This window comes from Lolium rigidum, chromosome 6, assembly GCF_022539505.1.
Source record: "Lolium rigidum isolate FL_2022 chromosome 6, APGP_CSIRO_Lrig_0.1, whole genome shotgun sequence".
Taxonomy (NCBI): domain Eukaryota; kingdom Viridiplantae; phylum Streptophyta; class Magnoliopsida; order Poales; family Poaceae; genus Lolium; species Lolium rigidum.
The window spans coordinates 29,568,078-29,594,368 of record NC_061513.1 but is presented as its reverse complement, the minus strand read 5'-3'; the positions used below and the strand labels follow the sequence as shown (position 1 = coordinate 29,594,368).

The 26,291-nt window shown below is 45.1% G+C and overlaps 2 protein-coding genes across 7 annotated transcripts; one reads left to right on the top strand and one right to left on the bottom strand.

Annotated features, from left to right (window-relative positions):
* Nucleotides 1–3,282: 3,282 nt before the first annotated feature.
* On the top strand, nt 3,283–4,016 carry LOC124668321 (probable glutathione S-transferase). Its single transcript, XM_047205487.1, has 3 exons — nt 3,283–3,597; nt 3,639–3,780; nt 3,847–4,016. Exons 1-3 carry the CDS (start codon nt 3,283–3,285, stop codon nt 4,014–4,016), a joined length of 627 nt encoding a protein of 208 aa, XP_047061443.1.
* A 17,623-nt stretch (nt 4,017–21,639) lies between these two features.
* LOC124661164 lies at nt 21,640–25,557 on the bottom strand. 6 transcript variants are annotated; one of them, XR_006990115.1, is made up of 5 exons: nt 24,980–25,557; nt 24,523–24,544; nt 24,235–24,336; nt 23,727–23,959; nt 21,640–23,404 (listed from the first exon to the last, which is right to left on the bottom strand). XR_006990115.1 is itself a non-coding variant. In XM_047199019.1 (4 exons), exons 1-4 carry the CDS (start codon nt 25,087–25,089, stop codon nt 23,858–23,860), a joined length of 336 nt encoding a protein of 111 aa, XP_047054975.1. In that variant the 5' UTR covers nt 25,090–25,557; the 3' UTR covers nt 21,640–23,857. The 6 variants fall into 6 exon arrangements, 3 of the variants coding, with proteins under 3 accessions (XP_047054975.1, XP_047054976.1, XP_047054978.1); XR_006990116.1 differs by having other exon boundaries at nt 21,640–23,368; XM_047199019.1 differs by having other exon boundaries at nt 21,640–23,959.
* Between the last annotated feature and the right edge of the window lie 734 nt (nt 25,558–26,291).

The following is a 26,291-nucleotide window of genomic DNA, read 5'->3' as shown; positions in this document are numbered from 1 at the left end:
CCTCGTTATTTCTAGGATCCACGATTGTAGAGCGGTGTGGCGGTGGTATTTTTTCTTACTGGTGTTTGGTTCTACTACAAAGAACGCTTTCTTTCCAATAAAGGCTACAGGTAACACTTTTGTACCTTGGTTCCTAATTACCATTGCATGTATCTTGAAAAAATACATAGATGATGTCTCCAACACCCAAACTGTTCCTATGCACTATGATAGCGGAACCATTTTTTCCTCGAACACAAACTCCATGCAAATGATTAAGTCCCAATGCCTTCCATGTCTAAGCAATCCGTATGTAATCCCCATTCTCACGATGTATTTATGTTGTGGATCCATCACCTGTACATGGATTAGAATTGAGAGGTTTTCAACTTAAGGACCTAGAGGTATTCGTATTGTTTGGGTATTGCGAGGTGTGACGCCACCTCACTCCAATTGGCTTTTGATCTTCTTGTGAGACGCACTGCAACACATGTTTTTATTTATAGTCAACTATCTGAGTGGCCCGCCGTGTTGTGCATAGCCGACACAGTTAATATATAGGTGTCAGTGAAGATGAATTAAGTTCATTTTCCTACTCCACTATTTACTTCAGTTCAAGCTGATTTTTATTGCTGCTATCTGGAAATTAATCATCCCACGCAGAATTCATTTATTCATCTAGCGTCTAAGAGCAAGTACAATAAGTTCTAATCAACTGGCTACAAGGATTAAAATAGTATTTTTGTGTCTAGTTGGAGGAGAGAGAAGAGGAGAGAGAATGTAAGTGGGCTCTTAGGCTGCTCATAGTGGGGAGTAACTTAGACTAGTAACATATGCCATGTTACTAGTCTAGGTTACTACCTTCATAGTGGGTAGTAACTTATATGTGGTGTCATGCATTGTGTCATTTATTATGTTGTAGACTCATTTTGCCTTGGGGTGTGTGATGTTATGATAACATAGCTAGTTACCACCTCACTCTTTTTCTTCATTTATTCGCATGCCATGTCACCAAAATGCCTTGAGATGTGTGATGCTACTAGCTATGTTACTCCCACTATGAACAATCTTATCCAAGAGCTAGCTCTAGCACGTGCTCCTAGGCAAGTTGTGTGAATTAAAGGTGGGTCCTCCATTGAAAAAGTAGTACATCTTTATAGCCAACTATTGTACTTGTGGCTATGTGTTGGCTATAGATGACATGACATCTTCCTTATAGCCAACAACCGGCTATACTATTGGAGTTTCTCTAATGAGAACAATACTATGACTAGGAACAATCTAATGAGGAGAATTATGAACAAGCCATAAATGTGTTGTGTGTTGAGCATTAATGTGTAGGCAGCTCCTTCTTTTGCAAAACTCTAGGAATAGTTAAACCCATTTGGAATGATAGCAGTTCCTTCTTTTGCAAAACTCCAGGCTTTGATTTAGTGGTTGTTGCTCATTTCTGGCTTGCTAATGATAGATATGTTGCTTTATATTCAGTTAGTGATGATGTGTTATGGTAAATCTGGACACTTAGGAATGATTTGGTCTTCCATGAGACAACATGTCTTAGTTTGAAATGATCACGGGCTTCTTAATTGGAGCCGGGACTGATTTGCTGTTTTTCGAAGAAAAAAGATGAATTTAATTTAATTTAATTTGAATTAAGTTAAATTAAATTGGAGAACCTTATAAGCATGTTTATACCAGGGATAAAGAATCTAGAAGCAATTTAAAAATACGAAGCCGGGGCCGAGCGGTCTCTGCTTGCTTATCAGGATTCCAATAAAGAAGTTTGAATTTAGATGGCATTGCTAGCTAGCTTGCAAAGTCAGAAACATAAATACACAACTAAATGATTAACAGATAGACATGTCAAACAAAGTCACTATCGTTTTGCTAGAATATATTATCCCCGTCCTTTTTTCCCACAAGATTGTAGTGAACTTGTTTGTTTGATCTGCTCACTGCATTCTATGCTAGTACTACTATATTGTTTAGGTAAACCAAATCCGTATGACCGGCAGCTGCATCAATCCTAGCGAGCATCGACCGTATTTTATTGGACTATTTTATTACCTTTCGATCGTGAAAAGATTCTGTTTAATATCCCCATTTGACTGTAGCAACTGATTGACTAAATAAAACTAGAAAAGATGATGCATGCTAGATAGGAACATGAAGCAGCATCACCATTTGGTTAAGTGTGGGGGCATGCATGAGCTCGTGTTCATCTCTATAAATCGGTGTTCCATGGGAGGTAATGTAGCCCCGGTGGAGGAAGCCGGGCGGCACGGCTGCTTGGCCGGGGTCTGAGGCTCTCCGTCGATACCCATGGAGGATTCGGTGGAGCGTTGGCGGCCTCCGCCCTCGGTAACGATTCGGCGGCGGTACGCATGATCCGTGTTGCTGTCCTCTTCCTTGATGATCCGGCAAGAGGGATTGGTGGCGTGGAGGCTGCTGATCTTGCTTTGTTTTTTGTGGCGGTCCTCGGGTTTCTCGCATGCGTGATAAGGATCTTCCGCAGATCAGTTTGCTTTGATCTGGTTGGAGAGATGAGTTCCGGAAAGCTCCGCTGGCGAATGGAACAGTGCTTTTTTTGCCTGCAGTTTGCTGAATCGGGTGGTATTCGGTCGCGTGCACCTATGTTTTTATTCCGACCGTTTGGTTTCGGAGGAGCGGCGCGAAGCTATATTCTCTGTTGACATCAGGTGACTTTTTTGGTCCATGGTGAAGTCATAAGAAGGAATATCATGAAGGTCGGATTGGTGGACTGGCTAAAGGAGGTTTGAGTCTCCGTGATGCTGAGGGATCTGCTTGGCGTTCCGGGCTCTGCAGCAGTGATATGCTTGTGGGGGCGGTAGCACAGGAAAAGTTCAGAGTCTTACCTCTCAGGGTGAAAATCCAAGATCTGCCCTTAACTAGTTGTGCCTGTCAATGTTCTTGTTGGAGACATTGTTTTGAGAGTGGGGACTATCTTCAGTGTGAAAACCTAAGACCTTCGGTCGGGTGACGACGGTGCTGGGTGCACAGTTCCCTTCTTGGAGGTGTCGCTTTTTGAGAGTATGTACTTCAGATGTTGTCACGGTGGTGGTTGTATTGCTGTTGCTAGGTCTAGAAGGCTGTAGCGGGACTTTTATTTCTTAGTTTTCTTTACTCTTTTTTGGCTGTGTGCATCCGTAGTGCTACAGGGTGGAGCGTTGTTGAAGAGGCTGTGTGTAATTAGTATCTTTTGATATTAATATATTTCCTTTATCAAAAAAAAATTCTATAAGTATCGACATCCTAGCTAGCTACTCGCCGAGTTTATCAGCCATGGCGGAAGCGGTGAAGCTCATCGGCGCCTTCGGCAGCCCATTCGTCCACCGGGCCGAGGTGGCACTGCGCCTGAAGGACGTCCCCTACGAGCTCATCCTTGAGGATCTCACCAACAAGAGCGAGCTGCTGCTCCGTCACAACCCCATCCACAAGACGGTGCCGGTGCTCCTCCACGGCGACCGGCCGGCCATCTGTGAGTCCCTGCTCATCGTCGAGTATGTCGACGAGGCTTTCGACGGCCCGCCACTCCTCCCCGTCGACCCCTACGACCGCGCCATGGCACGCTTCTGGGCCCAGTTCATCGAGCAGAAGGTACGATCTTTGTGAAATCCTCCAACCTTGTACACATGCAGTGCTCGATGCCGTTTTGGATGGCGGTGTGGCTGGATGACGGCGAGGCGCGGGAGGGGTTCGTGAGGGAGACGAGGGCGAACCTTGCGCTGCTGGAGGCGCGGCTCCAGGGGAAGCGGTTCTTCGCCGGCGACGGCGTGGGTTACCTCGACTTCGCCGCGTGCGGCCTGGCGCACCTGCTGGGACCGATAGAGGAGGTGGCCGGGGCGAGCCTGGTGGGCGCCGCCGAGTTCCCGGCGCTGAGGAGTTGGGCGGAGGCCTACACCTCCGACGAGACCGTGAGCGCGTGCCTGCCGCCGAGGGAGCAGCTCGTCGCCAACTTCGCCGGGAAGAAGGATAGGATCAAAATGGCGGTCAACGCGATGGTGCAGCGATCATAACTTGGCGCATCGCGGCAGGCAAATTGAAGTTCAAAAATTAAGCCGAAAGAAAACTCAGACATCTGTTTTGGAGAGAACTCCATATTACCCCCTCGAACTTATCATCGAGTTCAGGTTACAACCCTGTATTTTGGTTTGGTCTAAAACACAACCCCGAAGTTGCCAAACCGTCTAAATTCCACCCTCATCCTGTTTAGCCGGTTTTGATTCTGGTTTTCAGCGTTGACATGTAAGCCTCGTTGCCCGGAATAAATCTGCCGCTAGCACATAGTTCACGAGGTGAGCTGCCACGATGCCACCGCCTCCCGACGGTAGGCTGGTAGTTGAGGACTTGAGGTAGCAGGGTATTTGTTCATGCTATAGAGACAGGTTGCGAAAGCATGTACATCAGCAATGAGGTTTTTCATGACGGAGCAAGCCACTGTCCATCGGGCATGTCATGTGTGTCCTGCAGTTAGAGGAGACCACACTGCAATTTCTACCAGATTAATTCCTATGATTGATTTATCTCAATCTTGAAAGCAGGCATTTTCTTGAGATTAGCTCACGTGTGCACTGTACTTTAGTCCACGGTTGCACTCTGCACTAATTCAATCCACAAGTTTTCAATGGGGATGTCTTGGCCTGCCGTGCCGTGGTCACCGATCGCAAGCCCGATCCCATGCGGGCAAGCAAGTTTTAGGCTTTGGTTAACTCCTAGGTTTTGAGATTAGAATATCGGGAGCCTTGTTGATTGCCTGGGCGGGCTGGGCCTGCGTTTGTTGGGCTGAGCTCATATACTTTGAGTGATTTCTTAACGAAGCTTAAGTTGGCCATATGTTGGGCATGAAAATCGAGGCTTTACTAGAGGTGTTTACCTGTCCTCTCAGCAAAAGAAAAAAAAAACTGGGGTTATGTTTGGTAGCAAAATACCCACGGTTTTCAGAAATATCACAGTTTCAAATATTTTGATGTGTTTGGGTACAACTAAACACTGCATTATTAATACTTCAGTATCCCTTAAACTGTGGTATTTTGGAAGTATTGAAAAAATAAATCTAGATCTTTTTTTCTAAAACGGAGAAAGTGATATAAACACTCCCACCTCGCTCGCTACTTTGAGCTGCCATCGTCTCCTCTTCAGCCATGAGCAAAAACTTTGATATTTTTTCTCGAAGATTCTTCAGCCAGCAAAGGAGAAATACCACAGCTATACTACCAGAAAACCAAAATAGACACAACTCTCTTCATCATGTTAGTACGTTCAGACCACAATGCATACTAAAGCTAAGAAGGAGCTGACGCTCCGCGAGTCAAGTCCCACTTGTTTCATTAAAGGCTTCCATCCTCTCGTGCTGAGGATTCCTGTTGCCACCGCAACACGGGAAAATATCTAGTGATGCCAACCCCTAAATGATACCATGATATCATTTGTCAAAATTTTAAATTTCAGTTTTCCAAAAGGTTGAAAAAATATATTAGTGCTAACAACATGTGTCTTTATAATCCCTATAATTTTAAGAACAAAATCAAAACACATATTGAGAAACAAAAAAGACAAAAATTGACATGTGAATAGGGTCATTTGTGGTTTTGTCTTTTTTGACACTATTCATGTTGGATTTATCATTTTTGTTTCTCTGTTCGTGTTTCAAATTTGGTACTGAAAATTTCAGGGGTTATAAAACACTCATATTATGAACACTCACAATTTTACAAAGGGCCGGCACACCACTACAAATCCTTCGGACGTAAGACATCTCCCTGCACCCAAAAAGTTCTACACCCAGGCACATGAATCCTTCACCTTGGGTGCTAGTTCATCATCCTCCAGAGCACGAGCAGCAATTCTCCAAAAGTGTGTACGCACGGCACACTGGAAGTAAAAATGACATTCCTCATCACCATTCAACCTATCTTGATCACCAGTGGCTAGGTTAACCGAGAACCTGGTCTGGGCACTTTCTCTTGTGAGAAAGTTAATGGCTCATACTCTGACTCAAATTAGAGCCAAGAAATTGAAAAAATGTTATAGTTTAATTTCCAATACCTCCTAACCCCATGTGGAACACATGTCTAGTTGCCGTGTGATCTCTATATATGCGGATATTCGTAATCTGTTGGTCAGTCAATATTATTTGCTCTAAAAGGAACTGGAGCTGATAAGCTTCAAAAATCGATGGTTTATGCTACACTCGGTGACTTATATATCTACTCTGGCTATCACTGTGCACATGCGTAGTTGGTTTCTATGCATTTTGCCGACGGTTGGTCATAATTGTCATATATATGCATGGATGTTCGGTGGACAAGTCCTGTTCACATAAACGCAGTTCATTCACTGCCTGCCTTTGTGAGCCCAGATTTGGTTGTCCCATGAATGTTTTGATTCCCCTTTACTTAGAGATTAGTACTATTATGTCAAAGATTCACTGCCTGCCTTTGTGAGCCCAGGTTTGGTTGTCCCAAGAAGCCGCTCGGAATGAAGCCTGCGTCCCAGCTTGGGTCCGCTGCCCTTGGCGCGGCAGCCATGGTGAACTTCGGTGCCGATGTTTAGGAACCTCCCACGCGTCTCCGCCGATCGCCGCGTTGTATGTGTAGGCTGTACCTCGCATGTTGTCCTGCCTAGGGTTTCCTTCAGTCCCCATGTCCCGTGCTTTGCTGCTGTCTGTGTGTCGTCCATGTGTAGGTTCATCTCAGTTCTATGCGTGTGTGTGTTGTATCCTCGGTGTCTGCTAGGGTTTTATGGATAATCTAGCCTTCTTAAAAATTCTTTTCTGTTCTTGGAATGTTCGTGGGTTGGGTGATCCGGATAAGTGTAACATTGTCTCAGATAATGTCAGTAATGCCTCTCTCTCTCTGTTATGTGTATCCAAGAATCGAAACTCGCGTCTCTGGACAATGCCAAGGCGAGTTCGTTCCTCCCCCACTCCCTATCCGATCATGTGGAGGTGGACGCCAACGGGAGCCGGGGTGGCATAGTCACAGCCTGGGACTCGAGGATCCTCTCCCTCCACTCCACCATCCGCCGAACCTACAGCCTTACCACCGTCCTCCACTCCACCACCACCGCCGTCTCTATAACTGTCACTAATGTCTATGCGCCGTCAGATCACAGCCTCATGGCCGAGTTCACCGCCGAGATGGTCGCCTTGGTCCCGCTCATCACGGGACCGTGGCTCTGTCTAGGCGATTTAAACCTCCTCCGCCACCCATCAGAGAAAAACAACTCCAACTTCCACCAAAACCTTGCCGACGCTTTCAACGCCATGATCAACTCGCTTGCGCTGTTCGAACTCCCCCTCCTCGATCGGCGCTTCACCTGGTCCAACGGCCAGGATACTCCGGTCTTGGCGAGGCTTGATAGGGCCTTTTTAAACCAAGACTGGAACTTAGCCTTCCCAAACTCCTCCCTCGTGTCGCACCACCGCCCCACATCCGATCACTTCCCCATTGTTGTCACAGCCGCAACCTCTATCCCCTCGCCCGTCGTCTTCCGCTTCAAGAACTCTTGGCTTCTTGACGCGGCCTTCCTTCCCACCACTATCCCCGCCTGGTCCCGTCCCGTTCCTGATCGCAATGCCGCTGCCGTGATCGCTGCAAAGGTAAAGAGGTTCAGGTTCTCCGCTAAGGTTTGGAAATGGTCGCATCGTTACATCTCACTTAGAGAAAATAACTGCAAGTTCCTGCTTACCTTGCTTGATTTCTTTGAGCAATCGCGTCCTCTTTCAGGTGCTGAGCTGCTGCTTTGTCGCCTTACTCGCGATACCCACGCCCTCGCCATCAAGCAGCGGGCTGCTTTCTGGAAGTAGCGCGGCAAACATCGTGCCATCCGCGAAGGGGGCGAGAACACGAAGTTCTTTCACGCCTGCGCCTCACAGCAGTATCGCCACAGCTCCATCAGGGCCCTGGACATGGGCGGCGATCACGTCGTCGACCACGAGGGCAAGGCTGGCGTCCTCTTCGACTTCTACTACAACCTTTTGGGCCAGGCTTGGCCCACGAGCTAGGCTTTCGACCTCGACGCCCTTTACGCTGGTGCCGCTCGTGTCGACGGGGCGGCGCTGGTGGAGGCTTTTGAGCTCAAAGAGAACAAAGCCGCCATTTGGGGGATGGATCGGAACAGCGCCCCCAGCCCGGACGGTCTTGGCCCCAGCTTCTACCGTGCAGCATGGGATCACGTCGGCGAAGACCTTCTTGAGCTGTTCTGGGCCTTCCATGCCGACACCGCTGACCTTGGCTGCATCAACAGGGTGCATATTGCGCTCCTACCCAAGGCCGACGGAGTGCTCGCCCCCAGCTCGTACCGGACTGTGTCCCAGCAAAACTGCTCGATGAAGTCAATTTGCAAGTCCCTTACCTCAAGGCTACAGCAACAGATCGGTGGTCTGATTGATGAGAACCAATCTGGGTTCATGGTTGGGAGAAGCATCTCGAAAAACTTCGTTTATGCGACTGAGATGGTCCAATGCTGCCAGAAAAGGAAGGTGCCGTCGGTCGTGCTGAAGCTGGACTTCACAAAAGCTTTCGACTCTATTGACTGGGGCAGTCGGAGGCGTGTCATGGAGGCTAGAGGTTTCCATGTGCCCTGGTGTGATTGGATGGACAACATTTTCTCTACATCTATGTCAGCGGTGCTCCTCAATGGTATTCCGGGCAAATGGATCACCTGCAGGAGGGGGTTGCGGCAAGGCGACCCCTTGTCTCCATACTTATATCTCCTCATGGGAGACGTGCTGCAGCGGATGATTCAACAGGACGCCGTCCTCCGTCACCCCCTTTCTGACGATGCCCCTTGCCCGGTGCTGCAGTATGCCGACGACACGCTGATTATATTCCGTGCAAGTGCAGATGTTGCTAGACGGATGAGGCTGCTGCTGGATCAATTTTCTCAGGCAACCGGGCTGGTGATCAACTTTGCAAAAAGTACTTTGGTTCCCATGCACACCACTCAGGAGTTAGCGGATGAGATGCAGGCGATTCTTGGCTGTCGAGTGGAGGGTTTCCCTCAGACCTACTTGGGCCTGCCGCTGTCCAGTGGAAAGCTGTGTATGGCCCACTTCTCCCCGATGATAGCCAAGGTAGACAAATACCTGTCCGGGTGGTGCTCGATTCTCCTCTCATCGGGCGGTCGGATTGTGTTGTTGAATGTCGTGCTCGATGCTCTGCCAGCCTATGCTATGGGGGCCCTTGAGCTTCCCCCGGCCCTCCTCTGAGCCATCGACGCTCTCCGAAGGGCTTTCCTCTGGAATTTCGACGAGCGCGCTTCTGGCGCCAAATGCCTCGTCGCTTGGACACAAGTGTGCCGCTCCAAACTCGAAGGAGGACTGGGAGTCAAGTGCCTGGCGACACGAAATGCTTGCCTCCAGGTCAAGCTTCTCCACCGGACGCACACGGTCCCCTTGTCTCCCTGGGCTTGCTGGGCGTGGCGCTCCACCGTCGGCCCCATCGCAGCTGGCAAGAGGAGCGACGTGGGGTCGCACTGGTCTGCCCTTGCCGCTCTAATGCCCCTGTACACCAGCATCTCCAAGGTCGTGCTTGGGGATGGAGAGCGCATCGGCTTCTGGATGGATGACTGGGTCGGGTGTGGTGCGCTCTGCCATGAACTATCGGCGCTGTTCTCCCATGCAGCCCAACCGCACGCCTCTGTTGCCACGGTGGTGCGCGGCGGACTCCGTCGAGCTCTTGCGCCCAGGCTGTCCACCGTAGGTGATAGGGAGTTCATCACTCTCCTCCCCCGTGTCGAGGCCTTACGGCTCTCAGGGCGGCCCGACTCAGGTTCTCACTGTGTGTGTGAAACGCACCGGCGAGCTGGCCGTCGGTGAGCTCTACAAGCTGATGCAGTTCGGCGGCATCGACGCCCCCTTCGCGGACTTCGTCTGGGGTGGGTTCGCCCCGTCCAAGGCCAAGTTCTTCGCCTGGCTGCTTGTGCAGTCTCGTATCCAGTCGCGGGCGGCGCTGTTCAAGAAGCATGTCCTCTCTGAGGACGAGGCGATCTGCCCCATTTGCGAGAGCGAGAGGGAGACGGCAACGCACCTCATCTTTGGCAGCCCCTTCGTGCGCTGCTTCTGGGAAGCAATCGGCTGGAGCTTTCCCGTTGATGCAGATGTGCGCCGGCTGTTCTCCTACGACACCCCCGCGCCCCGTGGCTCAAAGGCAACCTCGACTCTCACCATCCTCCTATGCAGGAATATTTGGAAGCACCGTAATGGGGTAGCCTGTCGCGGTGAGCGCGCTAGCCTCCCCCGCCTTCTCTCCATGTGCCGCGATGAAGCTGCTCTTTGGGAGCTCCGTGCTCCAGCTGCCCTGCACGATCAAGCTGCTCTTTGGGAGCTCCCTGCTCTGGCTGCCCTGCACGATGAATTCCTCGCCTCGGTAGCCTCAGGAATTCCAGTAAGTCCTTTGCAAGACAACTCAATCACTAGTTCTGGTTTTGTGGTTTTGTTGCACACAGAGAGATTTATAATTGCTATCTATTGCTCTAACATATATGGATCAGCTCAGTCCAGTGATACGTCTCCGACGTATCGATAATTTCTTATGTTCCATGCCACATTATTGATGATATCTACATGTTTTATGCATACTTTATGACATTATTATGCGTTTTCCGGAACTAACCTATTGACGAGATGCCGAAGGGCCGGTTCTCGTTTTCTGCTGTTTTTGGTTCCAGAAATCCTAGTAAGGAAATATTCTCGGAATCGGACGAAATCAAGGCCCAGCATCCTATTTTTCCACGATGCTTCCAGAACACCCGAGAGCCGCCAGAGGAGGGCCCATTGGGCCCCCAGACGATACCCCGGCGCGGCCTAGGGGGGGGGGGCGCCCCCCTAGTGTGTCGCCGCCTCGTCAGCCCTCCGACTCCGCCTCTTCGCCTATTTAAAGGTCCCTGACCTAAAACCTCGAGACGGAAAAGCCACGGTACGAGAAACCTTCCAGAGCCGCCGCCATCGCGAAGCCAAGATCCGGGGGACGGGAGTCTCCGTTCCGGCACGCTGCCGGGACGGGGAAGTGCCCCGGAAGGCTCCTCCATCGACACCACCGCCATCTTCATCAACGCTGGCTGTCTCCCATGAGGAGGGAGTAGTTCTCCATCGAGGCTCGGGGCTGTACCGGTAGCTATGTGGTTAATCTCTCTCCTATGTACTTCAATACAATAATGTCATGAGCTGCCTTACATGATTGAGATTCATATGATGATGCTTGTAATATAGATGTCAATATGCTAGTCAAGTGGGTTTTACTTATGTGATCTCCGGAGACTCCTTGTCCCACGTGTGTAAAGGTGACAGTGTGTGCACCGTGTGGGTCTCTTAGGCTATATTTCACAGAATACTTATTCACTTGTTATGAATGGCATAGTGAAGTGCTTATTTATATCCCTTTATGATTGCAATGTGTTTTGTATCACAATTTATCCATGTGCTACTCTAGTGATGTTATTAAAGTAGTTTATTCCTCCCGCACGGTGTAATGGTGACAGGTGTGTGCATCCGTGTTAGTACTTGGCGTAGGCTATGATTATGATCTCTTGTAGATTATGAAGTTAACTATTGCTATGATGGTATTGATGTGATCTATTCCTCCTACATAGTGTGAAGGTGACAGTGTGCATGCTATGTTAGTACTTGGTTTAGTTGTGTTGATCTGTCATGCACTCTAAGGTTATTTAAATATGAACATTGAATATTGTGGAGCTTGTTAACTCCGGCATTGAGGGTTCGTGTAATCCTACGCAATTAGTGGTGTTCATCATCCAACAAGAGAGTGTAGAGTATGCATTTATCTATTCTGTTATGTGATCAAAGTTGAGAGTGTCCACTAGTGAAAGTCTAATCCCTAGGCCTTGTTCCTAAATACTGCTATCGCTGCTTGTTTACTGTTTTACTGCATCTTTATTTCCTGCAATATTACTACCATCAACTGCACACCAGCAAGCACTTTTCTGGCGCCGTTGCCACTGCTCATACTTATTTATACCACATGTATTTCACTATCTCTTCGCCGAACTAGTGCACCTATTAGGTGTGTTGGGGACACAAGAGACTTCTTGCTTTGTGGTTGCAGGGTTGCATGAGAGGGATATCTTTGACCTCTTCCTCCCCGAGTTCGATAAACCTTGGGTGATCCACTTAAGGGAAATTTGCTTTGCTGTTCTACAAACCTCTCGCTCTTGGAGGCCCAACACTTGTCTACAAGAATAGAAGCACCCGTAGACATCAAGCTATTTTCACGGCGCCGTTGCCGGGGAGGAAAGGTAAAAGGCTCTCATACTCCGGTCCCGGGTAAAGCTATTTTACGGCGCCGTTGTGTGTGTGCTCGAAGCTATTTCCTTTAGATCCTGCAATTGCATCTTTTTGTTTCTTGTTTACACTAGTTAGGCATAATGGACAACAATGAGCTTCTTATTCTATTTCCTGATTTAAGACATGGATGGTTTGATGCGAAAATTAAAAAACCTATGGAACATATTAGTATGAACGCTTTGAACACCATTGTTGCTAATGATATGGAAAATTCTAAGCTTGGGGAAGCTGGCTTTGATGAGCATGATATTTTTAGTCCCCCAAGCATTGAGGAGAAAATTTTCTTTGATGATACTTTGCCTCCTATTTATGACGATTATAATGATAGTGGTCTTTTGGTGCCACCTACTATGGAGAGTAAATTTTGTTGTGATTATACTATGCCTCCTACACTTGATGAGAATAATAATGATAGCTACTTTGTTGAATTTGCTCCCACTACAACTAATAAAATTGATTATGCTTATGTGGAGAGTAATAATTTTATGCATGAGACTCATGATAAGAATGTTTCATTTGATAGTTATATTGTTGAGTTTGCTCATGTTGCTACTGAAAGTTATTATGAGAGAGGAAAATATGGTTGTAGAAATTCTCATGTTACTAAAACACCTCTCTATGTGCTGAAATTTTTGAAGCTACACTTGTTTTATCTTCCTATGCTTGTTACTTTTCTCTTCATGAACTTGTTTACTTACAAGATTCCTATGCATAGGAAGCATGTTAGACTTAAATGTGTTTTGAATTTGCCTCTTGATGCTCTCTTTTGCTTCAAATACTATTTCTTGCAAGTGCATCATTAAAACTGTTGAGCCCATCTTAATGGCTATAAAGAAAGCACTTCTTGGGAGATAACCCATGTGTTTATTTTGCTACAGTACCTCTATTTTATATTTGTGTCTTGGAAGTTGTTACTACTGTAGCAACCTCTACTTATCTTAGTTTTGTTGCATTGTTGTGCCAAGTAAAGTCTTTGATAGTAAGGTTCATACTAGATTTGGATTACTGCGCAGAAACAGATTTCTTGCTTCATCACGAATCTGGGCCTAATTCTCTGTAGGTAACTCAGAAAATTATGCCAATTTACGTGAGTGATCCTCGGATATGTACGCAACTTTAATTCAATTTGAGCATTTTCATCCGAGCAAGTCTGGTGCCATTTTAAAATTCGTCTTTACGGACTTGTTCCGTTTTGACAGATTCTGCCTTTTATTTCGCATTGCCTCTTTTGCTGTGTTGGATGGATTTCTTTGTTCCATTAACTTCCAGTAGCTTTGGGCAATGTCCGGAAGTGTTAAGAATGATTGTGTCATCCCCTGAACATGTGAATTTTTGATTATGCACTAACCCTCTAATGAGTTTGTTTCGAGTTTGGTGTGGAGGAAGTTTTCAAGGGTCAAGAGAGGAGGATGATATACTATGATCAAGAAGAGTGAAGAGTCTAAGCTTGGGGATGCCCGCGTGGTTCATCCCTGCATATTTCAAGAAGACTCAAGCATCTAAGCTTGGGGATGCCCAAGGCATCCCCTTCTTCATCGACAAATTATCAGGTTCCTTCTCTTGAAACTATATTTTTATTCGGTCACATCTTATGTACTTTGCTTGGAGCGTCTGTTTGTTTTTGTTTTTGTTTTTGTTTGAATAAATGCTTGTGTGGGAGAGAGACACGCTCCGCTGTTTCGTATGAACACATGTGTTCTTAGCTTTATCTTTAATGTTCATTGCGAAAGTTGGACTATTTCATTCATTGTTATATGGTTGGAAACGGAAAATGCTACATGTAGTAATTGGTAAAATGTCTTGGATAATGTGATACTTGGCAATTGTTGTGCTCATGTTTAAACTCTTGCATCATATAATTTGCACCCATTAATGAAGAAATACATAGAGCTTGCTAAAATTTGGTTTGCATATTTGGTCTCTCTAAAGTCTAGATAATTTCTAGTATTGAGTTTTTGAACAACAAGGAAGACGGTGTAGAGTCTTATAATGTTTACAATATGTCTTTTATGTGAGTTTTGCTGCACCGGTTCATCCTTGTGTTTGTTTCAAATAACCTTGCTAGCCTAAACCTTGTATCGAGAGGGAATACTTCTCATGCATCCAAAATCCTTGAGCCAACCACTATGCCATTTGTGTCCACCATATCTACCTACTACATGGTATTTCTCCGCCATTCCAAAGTAAATTGCTTGAGTGCTACCTTTAAATAATTCAAAATTTATCACCTCTTATTTGTGTCAATGTTTTATAGCTCATGAGGAAGTATGTGGTGTTTATCTTTCAATCTTGTCATTTACTTCGGACAGACTTTCACCAATGGACTAGTGGCTCATCCGCTTATCCAATAATTTTGCAAAAAGAGCTGGCAATGGGGTGCCTAGCCCCAATTAATTAACTTGCATTAATAATTCTCTTCACATGTTTTGCTCCGATCTATCGATAAGCAACTTAATTTTGCAAATAGACACTCCTCCATGGTATGTGAATGTTGGAAGGCACCCGAGGATTCGGTTAGCCATGACTTGTGTAAGCAAAAGGTTGGGAGGAGTGTCATCCATAAATAAAGAAAAACTAAACTAAAGTACATGTGTAAACAAAAGAGAAGAGGGATGATCTACCTTGCTTGGTAGAGATAACGTCCTTCATGGGAGCCGCTCTTGAAAGTCTGGTTGATAAGGTAGTTAGAGTGCCCACTACCATTCGTTGACAACAACAAACACCTCTCAAAATTTTACTTTTATGCTCTCTTTATGTTTTCAAAACCAAAGCTCTAGCACAAATATAGCAATCGATGCTTCCCTCTGCGAAGGGCCATTCTTTTACTTCTATGTTGAGTCAGTTCACCTATTTCTCTCCACCTCAAGAAGCAAACACTTGTGTGAACTGTGCATTGATTCCTACATACTTGCATATTGCACTTGTTATATTATTTTACATTGACAATATCCATGAGATATACATGTTACAAGTTGAAAGCAACCGCTGAAACTTAATCTTCTTTTGTGTTGCTTCAATACCTTTACTTTGATTTATTGCTTTATGAGTTAACTCTTATGCAAGACTTATTGATGCTTGTCTTGAAGTACTATTCATGAAAAGTCTTTGCTTTATGATTCATTTGTTTACTCATGTCATTACCATTGTTTTGATCGCTGCATTCATTACATATGCTTACAATAGTATGATCAAGGTTATGATGGCATGTCACTCCGAAATTATCTTTGTTATCGTTTACCGCTCGGGACGAGCGAGAACTAAGCTTGGGGATGCTGATACGTCTCCGACGTATCGATAATTTCTTATGTTCCATGCCACATTATTGATGATATCTACATGTTTTATGCATACTTTATGACATTATTATGCGTTTTCCGGAACTAACCTATTGACGAGATGCCGAAGGGCCGGTTCTCGTTTTCTGCTGTTTTTGGTTCCGAAATCCTAGTAAGGAAATATTCTCGGAATCGGACGAAATCAAGGCCCAGCATCCTATTTTTCCACGAAGCTTCCAGAACACCCGAGAGCCGCCAGAGGAGGGCCCACTGGGCCCCCAGACGATACCCCGGCGCGGCCTAGGGGGGGCGCCCCCCTAGCGTGTCGCCGCCTCGTCAGCCCTCCGACTCCGCCTCTTCGCCTATTTAAAGGTCCCTGACCTAAAACCTCGAGACGGAAAAGCCACGGTACGAGAAACCTTCCAGAGCCGCCGCCATCGCGAAGCCAAGATCTGGGGGACAGGAGTCTCCTGTTCAGGCACGCCGCGCGGGACGGGGAAGTGCCCCGGAAGGCTCCTCCATCGACACCACCGCCATCTTCATCAACGCTGCTGTCTCCCATGAGGAGGGAGTAGTTCTCCATCGAGGCTCGGGGCTGTACCGGTAGCTATGTGGTTAATCTCTCTCCTATGTACTTCAATACAATAATCTCATGAGCTGCCTTACATGATTGAGATTCATATGATGATGCTTGTAATCTAGATGTCATTATGCTAGTCAAGTGGGTTTTACTTATGTGATCTCCGGGAGACTCCTTGTCCCACGTGTGTAAAGGTGACAGTGTGTGCACCGTGTGGGTCTCTTAGGCTATATTTCACGTAATACTTATTCACCGTTATGAATGGCATAGTGAAGTGCTTATTTATATCCCTTTATGATTGCAATGTGTTTTGTATCACAATTTATCCATGTGCTACTCTAGTGATGTTATTAAAGTAGTTTATTCCTCCTGCACGGTGTAATGGTGACAGTGTGTGCATCCGTGTTAGTACTTGGCGTAGGCTATGATTATGATCTCTTGTAGATTATGAAGTTGACTATTGCTATGATGGTATTGATGTGATCTATTCCTCCTACATAGTGTGAAGGTGACGAGTAGTGCATGCTATGTTAGTACTTGGTTTAGTTGTGTTGATCTGTCATGCACTCTAAGGTTATTTAAATATGAACATTGAATATTGTGGAGCTTGTTAACTCCGGCATTGAGGGTTCGTGTAATCCTACGCAATTAGTGGTGTTCATCATCCAACAAGAGAGTGTAGAGTATGCATTTATCTATTTCATTATGTGATCAAAGTTGAGAGTGTCCACTAGTGAAAGTCTAATCCCTAGGCCTTGTTCCTAAATACTGCTATCGCTGCTTGTTTACTGTTTTACTGCATCTTTATTTCCTGCAATATTACTACCATCAACTGCACGCCAGCAAGCACTTTTCTGGCGCCGTTGCCACTTCTCATACTTATTTATAACACCTGTATTTCACTATCTCTTCGCCGAACTAGTGCACCTATTAGGTGTGTTGGGGACACAAGAGACTTCTTGCTTTGTGGTTGCAGGGTTGCATGAGAGGGATATCTTTGACCTCTTCCTCCCTGAGTTCGATAAACCTTGGGTGATCCACTTAAGGAAAACTTGCTGCTGTTCTACAAACCTCTGCTCTTGGAGGCCCAACACTATCTACAAGAATAGAAGCACCCGTAGACATCATCCAGCACTGACTTTGGTCGTGCTTCTGCCTCGCCCTCACCCTCGCCTAGCCAGTCGCAGCCTATCACCCCGATTCATACCGGAAGTAGTCGTGGTCCTAGTGCTTCTGCTGAGCCTGCTGACTTGCCGTTTCAGGTTAGTTCCATGTGAACTTGAGCATCAAAGCTATACTCGGACAATTTGCCTTGCAAAAATTTCGAACATAAACAATTGCCAATGCTAAATGGTTCTTTTTCTTTATAATGTAGTGATGATGCTCTAGGAGGCAGACCTTGACAAGTGCGGGAACTCGAAGTCCGTTGTTTGTGATCGTTGGACTTGTAATGTCTTGCTTGTGTCGTGTGACATGTATCATGAAGAACATATATATCTGAAGTTGTCGTGCTTGTGTCATCATGTATACATGTGAACTCGTTGTGTTTGGGCCATTTGACATGAGGACTATATGTGCACATGCATTGGTGGCCGTTAATTATGCGTTGCACTTTACGTGAGCTTGTCTATCTGTTATATGTGAGCTTTTGTTTCTGTACTGATATATAATATATATGTTCATTTGTGCCCGGAAAGAAAACTAGAAAACCAGGAAAATAAAAAAATAAACTAGACCATAGGTGCCGACGGCCAGGCCGTCGGCGTAGCTATGGCGCTGTGCTCCCAGATTGCGACACGTGGATCTGTGCCGACGGCCGCACTGTCGGCGTAGCTACGAATGTGCTCCAAACTGCTGGAGGTATGCCGACGGCCCGGCCGTCGGCATAGCTCCACAGTCGTCCCATACGCTAGTGCACCAGGTGACGCCACGTGCAACAGAGGCGCCGACGGCCACCACCGTCGGCGTAGCGGCAACGTAGAAGGGTGTACCAGGTGATGCCACGTGCATCCGTCGTGCCGACGGTCCGGCCGTCGGCGTATTGCCGACGCCGTCAGATGGCTGTCTCCGTGGAAATACGACGCCGACGGTTGAGCTGGGCCTACGGTCGAAGAAAAACCGTCGGCATGGAGTAGACGCCGACGGTTGGAGATGCGCCGACGGCCGGATCCGCTACGCCGACCGGAGATACGCCGACGGCTTTACGCCGACGGCCACTGTCGGCACAACAGTACGCCGACGGCTTGCCCATGTACGCCGACGGCTGGTGGCCGTCGGCATATAACCGTTTTCCTGTAGTGCCTCTCACCTAGGCGCTGTGTAAAAAATGCTGATGCGTGCAGCTTTGGGATCCTCCCCCGGTGAAAATTAAATTCAAAAAAAAAAGATTCGAACATTAAACCATGTATACATGCACATGGGCACGTAAGCTGGAACTGTGGAATTAATTACTACTAATGAAAGTCCTCAACAGATTGGATTTCATTTGCAATTAAGATACTATCATCGTTTCACATGTTATAGAGTTGGCAATGTCGACGCTGCCACGATGTTATCAATCATGCGCGGCCAAGCACTCTGAAAATCGTACCACCTAATCACAACATCTTCTCTAGATAGATACCAACATGAATTGCGATGCGAGTAGGTACGTTCACCCTTTTAGAGCAAGTATATGGGGCTGCATATCGATAATTTAGTCTGTACCGGCCTCGTCTTTCCTCCACAAGTCACAAGAACAGGTGTATAAGGTCAATCCAAGATTTTGCTCACTGCCAGTCAGGATGGGAATGGGCCGACCCGGACCTGGCCCTGGACCTGGCCCTGTTGGCCTCGAGGCCAATTTGCGAGTCCATGGGTCGGCCCATTCGGAAAACATTAATGGCCTTGCTGACCCCATGGGTATCGCGGGTCGACCCAAAGTTTAGGTTGCGTATATTTCTTTCAACCTTGTTTACACGATTTGCACACGTATATCAGTATGTGTACCAAGCTGCTTAGCTGGTTTTTATTTGACACAGAGCTAGCTGATGGTTAGGCTGACTGGTGTACGCATGCAGCGAATGGCTACTTTGTATATATAAGCTAGCTAGATGGATGGACTTGATCGATCTGGTGATGTACAGAGTCAAAGGCGTTATATTTCTCACGCAAAAAAAAGGCGTTACGAACCAACTGTGACGCAAGAAAACAAGAAAAAAAATACTGAACAACTGTGTACGGTAGTAGAAAGGAACACATTATTTGAGCTAACTGAGTTCTACCGACAATCCAAGTATATGGGTCGGCCCCGCTAACCCAATGTCACTTAGGACCGGCCCTGCTGACCCAAATTTTGTATGAGGCCGGCCCAAGTGGCCCAATGGCCTTGATTTTTTGGGTCGGGCCAGGGACCCAATGGGTCGACCCGCCCCATTCACATCCCGAACTGCCAGCACAACAAGGACGTTAATTATATCACAGCGCGCCTAGTACTGCAATATATAAGTACTAGGAAGTTTGTCGCGGCGGCACGCCGCGCCCTTTGCTGCTAAATTGTTTGTTATAGTATTTTGTAATTACTACAATATATGAGTTATGTCAGGTACCGCAAAAGTTTCAGTGTTTCTTAAAAGTAATACATGAGCGACATGTTCGGATTTGTTTTTTCCAGCACCCATAGGTATGGCTGAAAAATGTAGAGTGATTTCCTCGCAAACAAATCATGAGGGCAATATTCTTCCATAATAGGAACCTCATTTGCGTGAAGAAGTAGAAGTGGAAGGATCAAACTCCTCCAACGTAGAAGTGGAAGGATCAAACTCCTCCAATCTGGAAAGATAGGAAGGATAAAAGTGTAAAACTAATTATTTGAAACATCTTAAATAGCATTTTCTATTAGAAGTTGTATTTTCAGCAATCAAAGGGAACCACTAATCATGAGGTGATGGAAAAAAGATAGGTTGAAAGTGAAAGAGGAAGCCAATGATAAAGGTACCAAGGTTATAATATTCTTCCCAAGTGAAAAATAGGACAACCTGAGGAGTAAGTATATATTTTTGGTGGTACCCTAGAATAACACAATATTATTTTTCCCAAAAAAATTAGGTAGCGAATATTTGAATATTTTGAAATTATTGCTGGATAATTATTACATCGAGAAAGTAGCGTTGATGCTGAAGATTTATACCGATATATTACTTTAGGGGAAAAATAGATAGCTACCGCCTCGCAGAAAACTACTGCGAAAAAAGATAACGGACAAATTGGAACTACGGCGAAAAAATTACGCTCCGGTGATAAACTTCTGGCGGGTAATTAAACTAATGTGGAATATTTGTACCGATGAATTACTACGAAAAGTGACTGTTAAAAACTTGGAAAATAATTGTTAGAATTTTTTACAAAAATCATGAATAGATGAGAGCGCGGCAAAGTAGTAAATAGGTAAATATACAACATGAAAAAACCTACTACGAAATAGTTAATGCGCCAAATTAAATTACTACTGAAGAACTATGCTTCAGTAAAGAATTAATGATGCACAATCAAATTTCTATGTCATATTGCTACCAATGATTACTGCAAAACTAACTATCAAATTGTCTAAAAAATTACTTCAAAAAGAAAAAAAATCAAAAGGAAAAAACGCAGCGCGGCAAAGTAGTAAATAGGTAAATATACCTCATGAAAAAAAAACTACTACGAAATAGATAATGCGCCAAATTAAAATTACTATCGAAGAACTATGCTTCAAGAAAGAATTAATGATGCATAATTAAATTTCTATGTGATATTGCTACCAATGATTACTGCAAAAGTAACTATCAAATTGTCTAAAAAATTACTTTGAAAAGAAAAAGAAAATCAAAAGGAAAAAAAATGCAGCACTGTTCATGTGTACTGTTCATGCCAGATGATGAACAGTACCTTGAATCGCTGTGGATTGAGCAAATGGACTCAGCTTACCCGTACGTGTCTACCGTTAAAATAGCTGATGTGCCAATGCCTGATTGGATAGAAACCTACCATCTACAGTACCTAAGTTTCTACAGTACCCAAGTTTTTATGGTGAGGACAAAAGGGTTCAGCTTTTATATATAGTACTAGTGGTTGGGGCGCCCCATGGGGCGCCTCCTCACGGGTCATCTGCAGTCCAATCCGTGGTATGCACGATGCCACTCTATCTCCTGCTGTCGATGAAAATAAGCAACCAATTTTGGTGAGTAGCTAACTGTACATTGCATGTTTTCCAGTTTTTTTTTTTGTACAGAAATTTACTTACCAAGATGCAAGTATTATCCAACCTGTTTATGTGGACAAGCAAAGAGTCCATCTACATTACTTGTATCAATGGGTGCTTTAGATCACGAAAAAGCGATCAATCAATGTGTAGTTGCATTGCAGAATTTCTGAGATCTACAGTCCGCCGAAGTTATGTGAGAAACAGATACAGTTGAAATCCAGTTAAAAACTGACCCATAGCGGTAGCACTGGTGAGGAAACGTGCAACAGCCGGTCTAACACTATCATCTTCACTGAAAAACCACTTTAATGTTCAGAGCAAAAATGTAGAGGAATTGATGCACAGTAGTATTTATGTGCAAGCTACACAATAACCGATAGCATAATAAGAAATTTGGTACCAAGAAGACACAATACATGACACTACATAGTTGTACATTATGGCAGACCAAAGGGCATTAGCATTTCCGTGGCCAAGTAAAATGTATACCAAAACAAACATAGTCGTCAGCGTTGTGCCTCCCTCCCCCTCCTAGGTCCACCCAGTTCCCTGCTTTCTTCTCCACAGCTATTTCCTCTATGTTTTGCCTCTTTAGCTTCCTCTCGCCGTCTTCTGCTACTCTGGCTTGCGCTCATGATCTGATCAGTGATAGTAGAACTCTATACCCATTTCAGTTTGGCAATAACAGGATTCCATGTCACGTTGTTGAGCGAAGGCTTCGGGTTAACCAGTATAGTCGCCTACACAAAGTAAAAATCCATAAGGAAGTGAACCACAATGTCATGTTTTACTGGAGATGGAAAGATGTGACTACAGGATACAAACATTTCACTATATTGACTTCTTTATAAGAAATTCCATGTATCACTATTGTATTTTTCCACACAAACTAATTATCATTGCCTATGTGTTTAAGTAACAATGTATGATTTCATTCATAAAATTATAGTAGTGCACTTAACAAGTTAACAAGTGTGTACTGGCGGTTCTTTTCTGCGTGTTTACTATGGACAAGGGCGGATAAACCACATAGTTTGATCAATGAGCCTACTTGAGTTGACATGCTAACTGAAAACCCATGTAATCTCTAGTTCAGGATGCAATACATCATATTTGTACTGCCATACTGCTACCACCCCCTGACCCAAAACTTTCTAACAAGTTGTTGTATATGAATAAAATGTACTGTAAAATGAATAAAACACTGGGGAAAAGAAACCATACCTGAATCTGAATGTTATGTAACTTGGAAGCATTGGTCGAAGTGGGAAACAAACAGAATATGAAGCGGTAAGGTTGCATAGAGATAACTATCTTACTATCCTAATGCAAAGATTTCAAAACCTACCAAACCTTATCTAGTATGGAAAGTGTAGTGGACAAAAAACAAATATGTGATGTTATTGTACAAGAAACCAAGTGGGTAGTTTGCTTAGAAACTGTTTCCCAAATAGCTAATGAACCCCACTTTACAAATAGGCAAAAAGTAAATGGGAATCTTGAAATGCACTCAAATAAATGGAATATTTGCTTGCATATTTTCCGTTAGTATAATGTAAGAAACGGTTGTATGACTTGGTCCCTACAATACTGGTGTGGAGAATAGAGGAATAGCTAGGCAGTGTAATGAGATGAAAAACATAAGAACATCAAATCTATACCTTAAATCACAGCATACAATATTGTGTAAAAGTATCAAATATATCACCTTCGGAGCAGTTAAAGCAGCTTCAACAGTATGAGTCCAAAACTCCACTGGCACATTTGGTTGCAGAGAATATACAAATGGAAAACACAAAATGTTATTTTGTTCAAAGAAAAAATCCAGGGCATTGTCAGGTAATAAATCTTTATAGTTTGTGCTTCCTCAATAATCTTCGGCTGCCTTCTTTGTATAATGTAGTCTCTGTTCGTAAAGGTGAATAGAATTTCCATGTTAGTCACCAAATAGCTTTACAGATTGAAGCAGCGCCACATTAAATAACCTGCCAATTAGTCCAGAAAGAGGCTCATTTGTTATCCTGGGAAAACACAGCATGTCATTATGGTGTAATTTGCATATATGCTACATATGGTATTCAAATCCATCACATAATAAACCACCTCAGCACCTTATAGGCTAAGAAACAAATTTTAAGAAAGCGCACAATTCACTTAATCAAGTACACCCAGTAAGCAGTACGATTTGTCTACTTGTACTAACCCATCCATCATATAGAGAATTATATCTCTGAAACTAAATAAGGTCTTAACTTTGATATATATAGTAGCCGACCTCCATTTAACCTACACTAAAACAGAATGGCTCACAAGTGATTGCAGCAAGCAACAAAGTGAACTCACTTGTAGAAAAAATGCCGTATTTTAGAAGCTTGTCGTATTGTAGAAGCCATAGAATGGAAGGAAAACCAAACCACACAAAATTTGCAGGCCATAAGCAATTACTTAAAACCGGCTGCAACAACACATAGACCTTATTGTACTGCTCTATGCAATTCCCAGTGGGGACAACACCTCGTTAGAGAACACGCACTCGGCACCCCCAGACGACCACTGGTGCCAATCCATACATCATCCTGACAAGGAAAAACTCTGTAAATAAGTACCCTACAAGTAATTCAGACAACTATAACACTGGAGCATGAAACTACATTCGTAAGGATCACTAAAATTCCATGAAATGATGCAAACATGAAAAAAAACATCTCATCACCACTTTGCTACTGACAAATTTCGCATGATTCTCTATCTATATAGTATGATCATACCAAAAGGAACTTGTGATTACTTGAATAAAAAAAGAGATGATTTACAAGGCCATGCAAACTACACTGAAGTACATGTAACTCACCATATCAAGATACCACGTAGATAGACCTACAATGGGAAAGACGCTGCTCATACAAATATCACTCCGAGAACTACAATTCAATCTTTCAGTTGTTCCTACAGTCTGATTCACAAGAGATAGAAAGGACAAGTGTCAGTCTCATTTAGCTTTAGCTCATCCACTCAGCTCGACTTTTAATATGACATGAAGAGGAATTCCAGAAATCCCTATAACGTGGGCATCATAGTAAAGCCACCCGAAACACGCCACAGCAAGTCCAAATCAGTGAGCCTCTCTCAGATTGGTTACCTTGACCGTCTCTTCGGTGAATCTGTAAATACAGAACAAAATGTCAAACGTACAAATGAAAACATAAAGATATCAAGAACCTAAGATGTAAATTGATTGAGAAATTATCACAAACAAAAATCTTAATTTGCATAGTACTGAAAGCAAGTGGGCTTTAAATCTGAGAAATATTATGTGATCCATGTCTCAAACAATCCAACAAAATACATCTTCCTAGAGATTTACTCATATATTTGATCAATGACAGGTTGCACAGGCCAGTCACATAGGCACATCCAAATTTCAGAAATAAAGGAATTGTTGAATAGTTAAGGAAGCATCAAAGGGATTCATCTTCCCCTATAGACTGATTGGATTTTTCATCGAACATCTTGCATGCATAGTCAAAAAGATTCTACAAAAACAAAAATGAGAGGGAGGAAAAGAGACAAATCACGAGAAAGAGAGGTGTGAGTACCTGCAAGAGAAGGATGTACTGGTTGAGAAACTGGTAGAGGCGTCAGGGTGTAGAGCTGTGGTGGAGGAAGCAGAGTCAGACCAGTCAGCGCACCCGATGAATAGGGTCATGGATGGAGGCAACGGAGCCTCTCCTTTTCTTCTCGCTTGCGCCAATCTTCAGTGTTGCCATCCCTTTCCTCTCGTGTGGCATCGGAGCGCGTGGATCTAGAGAGTTGAGGGACAAGCCGCCACACGTGACGAAGAGGGACGGGGGTGGAGGAGGAACTCGGGGCTAGGTAGGACTGGACGGCGTCTAGGATGGGCGGCGCCCTCGAGTGGACCTGGGCCATAGTATGTCGGTGTTGGGGCAGCGAGGAACTGCAGGCGGAGGGACAAGGAGGGGCGGCGGCACGCTGGGTAATAGACGAGCGCGAGAGAGTGAAGCTGTTGGTGAAGGGGAAGACTAAGAGAGTGGTTGGCTGCCTCGACGGAGGTGGGGAAGAGAGGTCGCCTAGTGGAGATTGGGCAGCGGCGGCGGCGGTGACGGGCGAGTGCGAGTGAGACTGGAATGGAGATGACGGGAAAGAAAGTGAGAGAGACGGGCGTGGGGCTCGATGTAGAGCAGGCGTCACGTCAGGCTGTCCAAAATAATGAGGAGGGAGAAGCGAACACATTTTCTCTCGCAACACGGTGAGTCTGAAGAAAATTACAGCTACCGAATAAGAGAAATACTTTAAAACTGACAGTTGGGCCATAGACTTGGATGGGCCCACGTGCAGTGCATAGCGATTAGCACATGCACGGTGTTGCTGCACACTCCCCTCTACCACACCGCAGACCGCAGCACAAGGTGTCTTGAAAGCACATCAAATCCTATGACAACAAGGCAATGACAGGTTGGCCCACAGAATGCTTTGGCCCATCAGCAGTGTGTACCGGGTAGAGGAAATGCGGTCTTGCCTAGCTCCACTTAACCACCATGCGTCATACGATAGAAACGATGCGGAAGCACTTCAGCGAACCAAAACGCCATCGTGGAGCGCCCTGGCATAGGCCAAACACCCACGCACTTGCTTGTTCTCAATTATGGGGTTCTATTACCAAGCAATGGTCTCGGTTCATTCCCTAAAGTTCTACTCCACAAGTTACTGATGATATGAAGCGGTGTCATAGAGAAATGAGAAAAAATCGTACCCCAAGACTAATTTCGAGGTGCTTGTGTACATTATTGTAAAATATCTAGAGAAGATGACACGACCGTAAAACGCTTTGGTCGCGTTGGAATGCCATTAGTCATGCGGGCCCAACCGCGACCAAAGTAGCGACTAAAG